Source organism: Amblyraja radiata, chromosome 31 (genome assembly GCF_010909765.2).
Source record: "Amblyraja radiata isolate CabotCenter1 chromosome 31, sAmbRad1.1.pri, whole genome shotgun sequence".
Taxonomy (NCBI): Eukaryota; Metazoa; Chordata; class Chondrichthyes; order Rajiformes; family Rajidae; genus Amblyraja; species Amblyraja radiata.
In genome coordinates this window covers 10,082,665-10,097,482 of record NC_045986.1, presented here as the reverse complement: position 1 = coordinate 10,097,482, position 14,818 = coordinate 10,082,665, and the positions used below count along the sequence as shown (strand labels likewise).

The window sequence follows — 14,818 nt, the reverse complement described above, 5'->3', positions numbered from 1 at the left end:
GTCTGGAGAACATGGATAGGTGACGTTTTGGGCCGGAACCTGCTTCAGTGTACGTTTGACATTTTTATCTGTGTCGGGGTTAAGCACCAGAAGAAGGCTGCTGACATTTGCTGTGTGTTTCAGCTGTCGGATGTCAACTCCCCCATCGGTCGCGATGCATCGGTCTCCAGCTTCAGCAGCAGCACACTGACCCCCTCTTCCACCTGCCCATCACTCGCAGACTCCAGGTGTAACTCGGTCGACCAGAAGTAAGTTCAAAACAAAGGGCTACTGCTTCATCATGCAAATAAAGTTTGGTTGTGTTTCTTGCATTTGTTGAAAGAAAGTTTCCTTGCTGACCTTCAGCTAAATATATCAACCTCCTTTTCCAGTGTTAACGATGGGATATAGTCGTGGCTGTGTTTTAACTTTCCACTTCCCAGCTTTTCTATTGTTATTTTCATTTTCGGTATGTGTGCATTGTCAGCATTGACTGACTTTCCTTGTGAGAAGGTGATGGTAGCCTCGGATTTAAATTCCGTGGTGAAGCTCCTCTCACACAAAGCTGAGAGGGCCCGGCAGCAGCAATAAAGGACCGATGTCCACATTAGGATGGTGTGAGATTTGGTTTGGTTTATTATTACTGTCTCCTATACCTTAATAAAGTGAAATGTTTTGTGTTTCTTGCCATCTGAATAAATTGAACCATATTCAAACCATTCACAAGGACAATGGGTAGTGAAAAAAAGGGGGGGGGGGGGGGGGGACAGAGTGCAGAATGTAGTGTTACAGCTACAGAGAAAGTGCAATTTTTTTAAAGTGCAAAGACCACAACTAGGTAGGTTGGGAGATTGGGAATAAATCCTTAGCTGCATGAAAGGACCATTCAAGAGCCCAATACGGGGGAACGAGCTTCTGAAATCTGATGGGACGTGCATTGAAGCTTTTGTATGTTTTGCCCAGCAGGAGAGGGGAGAAGAGTGAATGGGGTGTGTGTGTGTGTGTGTGTGTGTGGGGGTGTGTGTGGCAGTGGGTGTGTGTGGCGGTGTGTGTGAGTGGGGGTGTGTGTGAGTGTGTGTGTGGCGGTGTGTGTGAGTGTAACATTCTTCATTTTGTTGACATAACAAAGTGCAGATGATGGAACAAAACTCAAGTGCTTGAGGAACTCGGTGAAGTCAGTGCGTTTTCTCCGGGTGCTCCGGTTTCCTCCAACACTACAAAGATGTGCAGGTTTGTAGGTTAATTGGCTTTGGTAAAGAATGTAAATTGTCCCTAGTGTGTAGGATAGTGCTAGTGTATGGGGATTGCTGGTCGGCGCAGACTCGGTGGGCTGAAAGGCCTGTTTCCGTGCTGTATCTCTAAACTAAGCCACCGTCAGTAGCAGTGCCTTGTTGGTGTTTCCAGCTTGACGTCTAAGATGAATACATGTTCACATTACAGGACTCCTGATGCCAACACTAGATCATCCAGTCCCTGCATGGAGTTTGATGGCTTCCCTATGGTTACGCGAGTGGAAACCTCATACTTGGCCAGAGCTGGGAAGAATGAATTCCTGAACCTTCTTCCTGACATTGAAGAGATCAGAACTGGGTAACGGCCTCTTGCTAATCCCAAATTAATCAACCTCAGTCTATTCCAAGATTCGATCAATGTTTTGAAGTTAAGCCGCCACTTATTTATTTCTTCTCCCGCTTTAGCCCTGTGGTGTCAAAGAAGGGATACCTGCACTTCATGGAGCCACTGTCTAATTCTTGGGTGAAACACTACGTTGCTATCCGGCGTCCCTACGTGTTCATGTACAACAGCGACAAGGACCCCGTGGAGCGAGGAATTCTGAACCTGTCCACTGCCCAAGTGGAGTACAGTGAAGACCAGCAGGCAATGCTGAAGGTCAGTCACACAGTCGCACAGCACGGGAACAAACCCTTCGGCCCAACTCACCCATGCCAACCAAGATGCCCCATCTAAACTAGCCCAATATACCCGCATTTAGCTTGTATCCTTAGCCTATCCATGCACCTGTCCAAATGCCTTTTAACCTGTTCACTGCCAAGTTTTTTCTTCACAATTGGCCATGACGCGAATATACTTGGGCATTGAACAGGTATTGTTGCTATTGTGTCCACTTTGATTACTTCTTCTGCCAGCCTGTTTTATATACTCGCCAGCCTCTGTGTGGAAAAAGCTACCCCTCGGGTTCATATTAAATCTCTTCCCACTCGCCTTAATCCTCTGCCCTCTAGTTCTTGATTCTCTTATCATGGGAAAATAAATGTGCATTTACCTTATCTATTATCTTAGTGATTTTCTATAGGTCTGTAAGATCACCCCTGAGCCTCCTGCGCTCTAAGGCATAAAGTCCCAATTACTCAATCTCTCCCTGCAGCTCAGGCCCTTAAGTCCTGGCAAAATCCTCGGCATTTGTGGCATTGCTTATCCGTGCACATTCCCTTGTGAACGGTGGCTGGAAGAGCTGCTGCCTCACAACGCCAAGGACCCGGGTTCGATCCTGACCTCGGATGCTATCTATGTGGAGTTTGCACCCTCACCCCGTGACCGTGTGGGTTTATTTCCGGGTGCTCCGGTTACCTTCCACAACTCAATGACGTGCGGGTCTGCAGGTTAATCGGCCCTCCTGTAAATTGCCCCTCGTGTGTCGGGAGCGGATGAAAAAGCGGGATAACATAGAATTAGTGTGAACGGGTGACCGACGGTCGGCGTGGACTCGGTGCAGGGAAGGTCCTGTTCCCATGCTGGGTCTTTCAATTAATTCAATCAAAACAATAAAAAGCCATTGAGTTGAAATGGCGCAGAATTTTCTAAAGAAAGCCAGCTCTCCCTCCAAGATTGTGCAGCATTGTGTTAGTACTGTTACTAGAGGGTGGGAATACTGAACTTGGGCACAACACTGGAACTGTGCATTCCTGTTGGAGTCCTGGGATTAATCTTCTAGTTTCCCTGCAGTTACAAAGGGAGTCAGCAACTCCCTTCATTTCAAGGCAGATGAATGGATACAAGGGAGGGAAGCACGTTTTGGGTGAATTACATTTTCTTGGCTTAAATGCTTGAATGCTATTCTGTTTAATTATTTTTGCTCTTTCTAAATCTATTTGTTTTTAAATAGAGAGTTCAGTTTTTAAAAGGTGTTGAATATTTGTGAATTTTCACACATTTTAACGGCATATTCAGTCTACAGATATGGCTTCACTGTCAAAAAAATTTCAGTCAATGAGAAGACTTAAAGCTTACAAATGATTTCCAGTTAATAAGATCCCAAGATTTAGAGTCATAGAACCTTAGTGCTTGGAAACAGGCGCTTCCGCCCCCTCTATGCCATCCAAGATGTCCCATTCAATCTAGTCTCTTTTGCCCGTTTTCGGTCCGTTTCCTTCTAAAACTTTCCAATCCATGTACCTGTCCAAGTGCCTGTTATGTGTTGCTATAGTACCCGCCTCCTCTGGCAACTCGTTCCATGTACCCACAACCCTCTCTCCCCCCCACCTCTCCCCCTACCCATCTCTGCCTCTTCCTCCACTCCCCCTACCCCTCTGCCCCTCTTCTGCACTCTTACCCTCCCCCCCCTCCCTCACCCAATTCCTCCCTCCTCTCCCCCCCTAACCACGCTCCCCCTCCAACACGCTCCCCCCTACTGCTCTCCCCGCCCTCCGACACTTCGCCCCTCCCTCCCCTTCCCCCCTCTCCCCTTCCCCCACCTCTCTCTCCCCCCTCCCCCTCTCTCTCTCTCATCCCCTCCCCACCCCACTCTCCTCCTCCCCTTCCCCCTCTCTCCCCCTCTCCATCTCCCTCTCTCCTCACCCACTCCCTCCTCCCCTCTCACCCCCTCTCTCCCCCCCCCACCCCCTTCCCCTCTCTCTTGCACCAGTCCCCGCTACGCCTCCCCTACCCCTCTCCCCCCCTTCCAGCCCTCCCTGCTCTCCTCCCACTCCTCACTCTCCCCCTTCCCATCCCCCTCTCTCTCCCCCTACCCTGCTCTCCTCTCCCTCCCAAATCTCTCCCGTTTCCTCCTCCCCCTCTCCCTTCCCTTCTCACCCTCCCCTCTCCCACCCCGTCTCCCTCTACCCCCTCCCCCCGCCTGGGTGTTTGGGGGGTGGTTAGTGTAAAGTGTGATGCTGCAGCCCCTCCCCTCCCCCCCACAAACGCGTGTTGGGGAAACAGACCCAACGGGTCTGCACTTGGTCTAATCTAACCTTAAACCTAAGATAGACACAAAAAGATGGCGTAACTCAGCGGGACAGGCAGCATCTCTGGAGAGAAAGAATGGGTGACGTTTCGGGTCGAGACCCTTCCTCAGACTGCCTCCATAAACCTTAAACCTATGTCCTCTGAGGCAGCAGCTGAACTAACTATTTTGCTGCTGCCCCCATTATATAGCAAACTAAGACCTTTCTTTCTTTTGATTGTCACCTGTGACACCTGGACTTGCAAGTGAGTTGTCACAGCTAAACACTCAGCACCTTGGTAAGGCTCAAGAACGTTGGCTACTTGGCATAGATACATAGAAAATAGGTGCAGGAGTAGGCCATTCGGCCCTTCGAGCCTGCACTGCCATTCAATATGATCATGGCTGATCATCCAACTCAGTATCCCGTACCTGCCTTCTCTCCATACCCCCTGATCCCTTTAGCCACAAGGGCCACATCTAACTCCCTCTTAAATATAGCCAATGAACTGGCCTCAGCTACCCTCTGTGGCAGAGAGTTCCAGAGATTCACCACTTGGCTTAAGATTAAAAATCTCTCAAGGAACCTCAGCGTCTCGGTATCCCTTTCAGTAATTCCTAAAAAAAATACAGCTTTCCTCTGCATTAATATCTCCCTTTGTGGCCCGGAGACTGATTTAAAAATCGTGTGGGATATTTCCCTATGTTGAGGCCAACTTATAAATTAAACTTGTTTTTCATCTGCAAAAGAAAAATGAAGCAGAAGTGAAAGTTGGTTGTGAGGAAACATTTATTTATTACATGTTCAGTGTTGCAACACTCCTTGTTCTTGATTCACAGCTGAAACTCTTAAGCAATCAAAACCGTTTGAGTTTGGAGATTCTGGGAAATAACCATATGATTATTTTTCCCTTCTCAGACGGCTAATACATTTGCAGTGTGCACAAAGCATCGTGGAATCCTGCTGCAAGCAAGCAATGACAAGGATATGTATGACTGGTTGTATGCTTTTAATCCATTGCTGGCCGGTTCAATCAGGTAATGCATCAGTTTATGCATTAGTTACATTTTTCTCAGGTCATTTTTGTCACGTGTACCGAGGTACAGTGAAAAGCTTTTGTTTGTGTGCTATCCAGTCATAGGAAAGACTATACAGGAATGCAATGAAGCTGTCCGCAACGCACAGATAAAGGATAATGAGTACAACATTCAGTGCAAGATACAACATTAGATTCTGATTAAAGATATATCAAAGGTCTCCAATGAGGTAAATGGGAAGTCAGGACTACTCTCTAGTTGGCAAGAGGACGGTTCAGTTGCCTGATTACAGCTGGGAAGAAACTGTTCCTGAATCTGGAAGTATGGGTTTTCAAACCTCTGTACCTCTGGCCTGATGAGAGATGAGAGAAGGGGGAATGACCGGGGTGAGACTGGTCCTTGATTTTGCTGCTGGCCATGCCGAGGTAGCATGACTCATAGATGGAGCCAATGGAAGGAAGGATGCTTTGTGTGATGGTCTGGCCACATCCACAACTCTCTGCAATTTCTTGTAGTCTGGGATCGACCTGTTCCCAATCTAGGACGTGATGCATCACGATGAGATGCTTTCTATCCCACAGTGGAAGTTGGTAAGGGTTGTTGGGGACATGTCGAACTTCTAAGCCTTCAAAGGAAGTAGAGATGTTCTGTATTTCCTTGGCCATTGCTTCGATGAGACTGGTCCAGGACAAATTGCTGGTGATGTTAATTCCTCGGAACTTGATCGTTCCTTTTTTTTTGGATATCTTTAATTCATTCGTTCTATATCTCTCTACATCACTGTCTATAGCTCTCATTTCCCTTTCCCCTGACTAGTCTGAAGAAGGGTCTCGACCCAAACCGTCACCCAGTCATTCTCTCCAGAGGTGCTGCCTGTCCCGCTGAGTTTCTCCAGCATTTTGCATCTATCTTCGGTTTAAACCTGCATCTGCAGTTCCTTCCTACAATTTCCGACCATCTCTACTTCGATGTCATCAATGACTCATCTTCTGGCAATGTCTTTAAAGTCTTCCCTGGAGTTACAGGAAGTAACTCATTGTTGCAATTGTAGGGCAAAGTTCTTATTATTATTAATGGAGAAACAATTAATTGACAGTTGCTAACTGATGATGCACTACCAGAGAATTTGGCATTGTAAAGGAAGCTATATAATAAGTAACAAGGAAGAATTTGCAGGGTTGGGCAGAGAATCAATGGTGTTGAATTGTCATTTGTACTGACAGCAAAACGATGAAATGTAAACACTATACACATAGATGTTATATAACAAACAAAAAAAATAAACATGAATAATGCTAATTCGAGTGCAAACAAAACCCCCTAGGTGCAACCAACTACAGTCCACAGTAATGCACAAGTTAGTGTTCTGTCCTGCTCTAGAGCCTGATGAAGCTGTTCTAGAACCTGGAGGTCAATAGACAATAGGTGCAGGAGTAGGCCATTTGGCCCTTCAAGCCAGCACCGCCATTCAATGTGATCATGGCTGATCATCCCCAATCAGTACCCCGTTCCTGCCTTCTCCCCATATCCCCTGACTCCGCTATTTTTAAGAGCCCTAACTAACTCTCTTGAAAGCATCCAGAGAACCGGCCTCCACCGCCCTCTGAGTCAGAGAATTCCACAGACCAGGCAGAGAATTCTACAGGTCATGGGCTTCAGACTCCTGCACCTTCTTTCCGATGGTAGGAACGAGATGAGAGCATGGCCAGGGTGGTTTGGTCCTTCATGACATTGGCTAAAGAAGGATGCCGACCCGAAACTTCACCCATCCTTTTTCTCTAGAGATGCTGCCTGACCCGCTGAGTTACTCCAGCACTTCATGTCTATCTTTGGTATAAACCAGCATCTACAGGCAGAGGGGTGGTTGATGTTGCGGCTCAGGAGTGAGAGGGCAGGGGGAGATTGTCTATGTAAGGAGGTGGGGGGGGGGGGGAGGTCAGGAGTAAGAAGGTGGTTAGAGCAGTAGTAGACAGAGAGAGGGAGCAGTGAGAGAGGCACTCGTGGAACTTCCAGTGAAGAGAGAAGGAGAATCTCTTCAAAATACCACCCTATTGAAGCAATGGCCAAGAAAACACACAAACGCCCCTACTTTGTTAGAAGGCTTTGGAAGTTCATCATCTCCCCAACCAACAACTCTCATCAACTTCTACAGATGCGCTGTAGAAAGCATTTTATCGAGATGCATCGCATCGTGGTTTGGGAACAGCTCCATCCAAATCCGCAAGAAATTACAGAGAATCGTCAACGCTGCCCAAACCGTCACACAAACCAACCTCCCTTCTAGTGACTCCGTTGACATCACACGCTGCCTCGGCAAGGCCAGCAGCATCATCATGGACGAGTCGCAACCAAGCCACTCCCTCTTCTGCCCTCTCCCATCACGCAAGAGGTACAGAAGTGTGAAAACCCACACCTCCAGACATCGGTGAGACTAAGCGGAGGTTGGGCGATCATTTCGCCGAACACCTCCGCTCGGTCCGCAAGAACCTACCTGACCTCCCGGTGGCTCAGCACTTCAACTACCCCTCCCATTCCCAATCCGACCTCTCTGTCCTGGGTCTCCTCCATTGCCAGAGTGAGCAACACCGGAAATTGGAGGAACAGCACCTCATATTCCGCTTGGGGAGCCTGCATCCGGAGGGCATGAACATTGAATTCTCCCAATTTTGTTAGCCCTTGATGTCTCCTCCCCTTCCTTAGCCCTCGAGCTGTCTCCTCCCATCCCCCAGCCCTCGGGCTCCTCCTCCTCCCTTTTTCCTTCCTACTCCCCGCCACCCCCTATCAGTCTGAAGAAGGGTTTCAGCCCGAAACGTTACCTATCTCCTTCGCTCCATAGATGCTGCTGCACCCGCTGAGTTTCTCCAGCATTTTTGTGTACCCTCCAGATTCAAGGCCAGTTACTTCCCAGCTGTTTTCAGGCAACTGAACCATCCTACCATAACTGGAGAGCAGTGTAAACTACAATCTACCTCATTGGAGACCCTCGGACTATCTTTGATCGGACTTTACTGGAATTCATCTTGCACTGAACATTATCCATGTTATTCCCTTTATCATGTGTCTGTACACGGTGGATGGCTTAATTGTAATCATGTATTGTCTTTCCGCAGACTGGTTAGCACACAACACAAAGCTTTTCACTGTACCTCGGTACAAGTGACAATAAACTAAACGTAACTAAACTGAAGTATGTTTCTGCTGACATTACATTACCCACTGTAAAATTTCCACGTGTATCCCTACTTTGATGAAGTTCTTCTCTTCGAGGATTGTTCGAGACTCTCACTGATTTTTTCCCCCCCTATGCTTCTACTGGTCTTTGACCTCGCTCTTGCTTCACCTACCATCTGCCAGCCCTGGTCTCATCTTTGCCTCCACACCCCCGCCCAGGTCACCTCCTTATACTGATTATCATAACTCTACATCTCTCAGGCCTGATGGAGGGGCTCGACCGCAAACAACAACCGTGCTTCTTCCTCCACAGCAGCTCCCTGACCCGTAGAGTTCCTTCAATAATTTAGCTTTCGGAACAAAAACTGCATTCGGATATTACTAACGGTAACGTCCAAGAGTCCTGATAATCTTCTAGTGTGGCACTTCCACAGTCCCAGGGGTGCCGGTTGATGGAGTTTGGTTCCCCTTGTGATCAAAGATAGACTCAATAAGCTGGAGTACCTCAGCGGGACAGGCAGTATCTCTGAAGGGTCACGACCCGAAACGTCACCCATTCCTTCTCTCCAGAGACGCTGCCTGACTCGCTGAGTTACTCCAGCTTTTTGTGTCTTTCTTCGGTTCAAACCAGCATCTGCAGTTCCTCCCTACACATTTTGTCTCCTTGTAATCTTTTCCTTTCTTTCGATGGTGACCTTGCTGCTGTGATGAGTCAGGGCAGTGACCATGCCCAGATTTATCGATTATAAATGGCAGACCTGACCTTTGACGTTTAATCAGTTCCCAGTCGATACCTTAAACAGGGCTGGAAATGTAAAGAATGTTAGTGAGCAGTGATGCCTGTTCACATTTTAAAAATCAATATAGTTCTGTTTATTTCTGACAAAGTTTCATCAGTTGCATTTAGCTTTATTCCTAAAATTCCAGAGTAGTAATTTAGATGTTTGCCAGGTAACCCCTTTTCATTGCTCATACATATTACAATCAACAATTATATAATAGTAAAACTAATGTAACATCACATTACATTTAGAAACATAGAAAATAGGTGCAGGAGGAGGCCATTCGGCCCTTCGAGCCAGCACCGCCATTCATTGTGATCATGGCTGATCGTTCCTCAATCAAAAACCCGTGCCTGCCTTCTCCCCATATCCCTTGATTCCACTAGCCCCTAGAGCTCTATCTAACTCTCTCTTAAATCCATCCAGCGATTTGGCCTCCACCGCCCTCTGTGGCAGGGAATTCCACAAATTCACAACTCTGTGGGTGAAAACGTTTTTTTCTCACCTCAGTTTTAAATGACCTCCCCTTTATTCTAAGACTGTGGCCCCTGGTTCTGGACTCGCCCAACATTCCGAACATTTTTCCTGCATCTAGCTTGTCCAGTCCTTTTATAATTGTATATGTTTCTATAAGAGATCCCTCATCCTTCTAAACTCCAGCGAATACAAGCCTAGTCTTTTCAATCTTTCCTCATATGACAGTCCCGCCATCCCAGGGATCAATCTCGTGAACCTACACTGCACTGCACTGCACTGAAATTGACTTAATTTCTTAAGATTCCTGAAAGTGCCATGGTATGTTTTATAACATAAACATCGCTCAATAAATGCAAGTTACTGGTGCTTTTCTATTTTGGAATGGGTCGGCGCCTTCACATTAGTTAAATTAATGTTGATTTTTTTCTTCCCTTTAGGTCGAAACTCGCTCGAAGACGTTCAGGGCAACCGACAGTGTGAAGGCGAACCTTCTGCGGAGAGCAAGAAATGACGTGGATATTCTGACTTGCCCTCTGAACATTCAAGTGTTGCTGTTAACCTTTGTGATCCTTGACTATTTCTCCCGTACATGTAGACCTGTGGCTTAACTCTCTGTCTGACCACCTTTTTTTATTTTCTAGTTCACAGAATGCTTTTCCGTTACATCCGTCCCAATCTGGTAGTAGCATGTTGTAAAATAGTCAAGTGCCAGCACGATTAACCACTTTCCTCCACTCTCCTGCTGTTTTTCTCGTGTCTGTAGGATGTCATTGTCTGTGCTACCTAGCGAAATGCAGCCTCTGGACTGTGACTGCATGATAACCACAACTGGCATCAGGCTGTAAGTTGAGGCAGGACAGAGAGGGGCAGACTCCTGCCCGATGAGTGATGTTATAGGGTAGCTGTTCCTTTCAGGAACAGGGTTGTGCGTGTGTGCTGGAATATTGTTTCCTGATCCCCGGTACTTGGGAATGCTGCAGTTACCAGGGAGGCAGCAGCTGTGAACTTGGCGGGATTACGCTGGTCTAGTGTGGTAGAGGGTGAGACTCATTCTGGGGAAACATTGTCCCTCTACACATGATGAGAAAGCGAGCGGCTTTGAACAGATGACTCACTTTTAACATATGACTCGCTAATCAGTCGCGTTGCAGGATAGCACTGAGAACTACCAGGGAAAACGATCGAAGTTCTATGCCGCTGTCCACACAGAAGCTGGGGTGTTGGGGCTCTCCTTGCCCTGTCCATGTTTGCTTTGAGTGTGCTTGTGTACCTACCTACAGGGACAAGTTTGCCATGGGCCTCTCTGTACGCAATGGCTGGACTTGGCCGGCAATGCATGTATGTGGCTGAGGCTTGTTGGTGAGAAGATGCCTGTGTTATTTCAGTGAGGGAGTGTTCTTTGGAGGGTAGTCATCGCGGGTCGGGAGGAATGTCCTGAAATAGCTGACCGCCATGCCAAATGGGGAACTGGAAATGCTCCACAACTCATGCACCAAGCTGCATTTCCCTCATACTCGCACATGTCCCACAAACAACGTTGTTTTTTAAATCTGCTAAGTCGCATTAAGGTGCTTATCCACTGCCATCCCCTTGTCTTGCTGAGTAACCTGCAGCTTAAGCTACTATTCTGAAAGGAAGGGGCAACTTAGAAAGCAACAGGATACAAAGTTGGACCAGGGTTTCATTGAAGGTACAAATCTGTACCTGGATCTATCTGAGTGAACGCAAGGCAGATGTTTCAAGGCCGAGGTTCTGGGTTTGGAGATGTCATGAGATGTTCTTCAAAGAGTTGCCGCCTTGACAGTTTAGCTGGAAGCTGGGTTTGTTGCAGATTATCCTCCTGTCTTCACACATTCATATTCTTTCCCAAGTTTTCACAACCTATTTATTGTCTCCCCGGTCAATGAAGAATCCTTCAGGTATCACCCACACGTTACTTGCCAAATGCCTTCCCCCAAACCCAGCATTTGACAAGCTGGCCACCGATCAGGCAATTGCATTCCAGTATTTCTCAAATCTCTTTGCGTTTCCCCCCCCCCCCCCCCTTGATTGTATCGCCAAAAGCAATCCCTCCAACTTGCATAGCTGCCTAACGACTGATTGAAACAAAAAATGATATTGAAGATACTCCATCACTGAGGATTATAGGCTGAGGGCATTGCAATGAATGACATGAAAACAGAATGGTACTTGTACATGTTCATTCTTCAAAAGGTAGAAACATTCAGGGTTTGGCAATATTGTGGCATCCTGCTAAACTGTTGTGGCAGGGAAGTGTATCTGGCTCATGACTTTGGCTTCTCTTAAGCAGGTTCAAAGCCCTCCATTCATTGTAGGACGTTATTTGCCTGATTGTTGCCAGATAAGGAATTGCAATACAACCACCTACAATGCTATCTGTGTGACTCACATTTCCCCAGTATTGACACAGACAATGGAACTTGACTTCACTGAGCATTTATGGCCAAGTGTAGTTAACAGACCCACATCACTGCTAATTATCGTACAGTATGTATGCACTTTTTCTTATAAGTCACTGAAGGTCATGATTTCCACGGTAGCGTTTGATCAAAATGGATCCTGTGATGTTGTCAACTGGACTTTCTTGGAACAATTATCGGGAGACCAAGCTGCTTTAGTTACTGATCGGCACTGATTTACTCGAGTAGAAATGAAGGAAATATTTTGAACATTGTGATTGAATTGTTTACTACAAGAGTTACCGGGATGGAAGTTGTTTTGGTAATTCGCTTGGAATTTGCCAACCTTACTTTTATGGTGCACTTTTTACAGTTTTGTTTTCTTCTGCTCCAACCCCAGTTCAATCTTTGCTCTGAACCTGAGAAACAACACTCTTGTCTAATCCTAGAAACTGGATTTTCAATCCTTAATTAGTATCCGATTCCATAAATTCTAGCTTGACTTTACCTGCTATCATCAGCTTTTTTTAAAGTTGAACTTATAATTGAAATGATCCATCGTAGAAAGGTTGAAGACAAGTGCATATTTATTTTTATTAGTCTGGAAGCATCAGGGAATCGATACTTGCACAGCATCTGGTGCTTGTTTAACAGGGAATAAGCATATCGATAAATTCTATAAACCCAGTAAATCAAATAATAATATCCAACTCCAATATCAAATCCATTCAGATGGAACATAACTAATGTGAATGGATAAATGATTGTGTCCTTCAATGCACTCATCATCAATGCTTGGATACCTTTAATGTACATTACCTGTGGACCTGTAATTAAGCATTGGGCTCACAGATGGATTAGGGCACAGAAGAAGACTATTTGTGTCTATCTTTTTAAGCATTTATCTCAAGACGCCTAAATGTGTCACCATGCCTCCAGTCCACCCAGCTTTATGTTTAATTGGCCTCGGGCCCTTTGTCTAAGCTACAGAAACCTCCTGAATGGACAGGAGAGCACGACTGAGGCCGGCAAACCTACAGATCATGGTGTTCACTGATGTAACGGTCACATTCTGTGCTAAACGCAGATTAGTGCGCATAATGAACCTACCTCTTGTAAACACAAGCACGTTATTTTATAGTTTAAATTAATCCCTTTTTTATGTTGCAGGCTTTGCTTAAGGTGAAATAGTATTTTGCTTTATTTCTGTCAAGACATTCTGTATGTCCCCGTACCTCAGATGTATTTCCTAATGAGACTTGCATTAAAATTGGTCAAGTCTCGATGAAGGAATGAAAGGGATAGCTTTTACATTACAGTCTCCAAAGTAAAATAGATGACATGAAACTAGAAGCTGGTAAAATTGAGCATGTATGTCGCTGTGTCTTTGACTGCAGAATGACAGCCGGCGTCTGTGCAGGGTTTTGTAGATGTAATCCATTGCAGCACACGTGGTGTGAAGAAAGCAAGGCAAATGAAGTAAGCTTGTCTCGTTGACTCAATGCATTGGGTTTCTGAAGCCAGCCAGCCTACAGAACATTCAGTGAGCTGTCTGTGCCAGACTCTAAGCAACCTCCAGAGCATAGGCAACAGCAGAGTCGATTGGGACAAATAATTGTACCATATAATGGTCAGTTATTGCTTCAATGCCTGAAAAATAAGACTGCTCAACTTCCATGCACTGAGCCACTGGATATTTAAACCCATTGCAGCATGCTGAGGTCGTACCTCAGGTTCCCATTCTTGGTCTGAAGGTGATAAGCAGCAACAGGCATGAATTAAACATGCAGGATTAGTGAGCTGGAGGACTTCACTGGACGCATGAAATGGAATTTGAATGTCTTACATTTTTTCCCTGTTTCCAGCTGCCTCCTGGGTGAACAACATGAGTTCTGCAAGAGTGCAAATAAATCAATGAAGAGCTGCATTGATAACATATACATTTCTATTAGAGACGCAGTAATATCCCACCATGTCAGCGTAGTGTTCACACCAACAGAAATAATAATGCTTCCAATATTTTATAACCATGACTTTTTTAAATATTGCATCTTATTAAATTAAATCAATAGTTTGATAAATCAGGGTCTATTTTACTTCTATAGTTTAATTAGATTTACCAAATAAATAATACCAATATATTCGTACATGTTCCAAAAAGAGTTATTTAACCTGTAATGATGTTAGATTGGGTGAGAAAAGTAAGATAGTGGATTGATTTAAAACATACCTGATTATGTTCACTTTACTAAACAGAAATCCTTTCCTTCATCTTCTGCCAATCTCAAGTTTAGTAGAAGTATATATTCACATTTTATAAACTTTACATGGTCTTAACAGCTAGTTTCAGATTGAAGATCCAGTTTCATTCAGGAGCCCAGAATCTGTTATCCGTTTGTATCTTAAAGGGTGTATAATAGTTTTATCAGAGCAAAGATGTCCTCCCTTCATCTCTCTCTCTCCCCCCCCCCCCTCCCCCCTCCCCCCTCCCCCCTCCCCCCACTATATGCTGTGTAATTGTTAGCTAGTGCATAACAAAATGCACTATTTTTTTTAAAGATTTGTTTGCGGTAAGTTGCACACCTAAGGAAGTAGTTGTTACAAAAGAGAATAAAAATTGCTGTTTAAGAAGGAACTGCAGATGCTGGAAAATCGAAAAATAGCTGTGGGATTTTGTGTACCCTCTCATCATGCTGCCCCTTGAGGTGTGAAATTGTCACAGCCACTTGGTTTTTGTGGCGGGAAGGAAGAAAACGGTTCCAAGAAAGATA

General features: G+C 45.6%; 1 protein-coding gene across 15 annotated transcripts in view; it reads left to right on the top strand.

Annotated features, from left to right (window-relative positions):
• The window catches only part of kif1b (kinesin family member 1B), a 247,101-nt gene extending 235,958 nt beyond the window's left edge, over positions 1 to 11,143 (top strand). For all 15 annotated transcript variants that reach the window (XM_033048547.1, XM_033048544.1, XM_033048541.1 and 12 more), the window contains 5 exons: positions 124 to 248; positions 1,420 to 1,569; positions 1,677 to 1,869; positions 5,079 to 5,197; positions 10,065 to 11,143. In XM_033048547.1, coding sequence (XP_032904438.1) covers positions 124 to 248; positions 1,420 to 1,569; positions 1,677 to 1,869; positions 5,079 to 5,197; positions 10,065 to 10,107 — 630 coding nt within the window. In that variant the 3' untranslated portion in view covers positions 10,108 to 11,143. The remainder of the gene's footprint in view (positions 1 to 123; positions 249 to 1,419; positions 1,570 to 1,676; positions 1,870 to 5,078; positions 5,198 to 10,064) is intronic.
• The last annotated feature ends 3,675 nt before the right edge of the window (positions 11,144 to 14,818 follow it).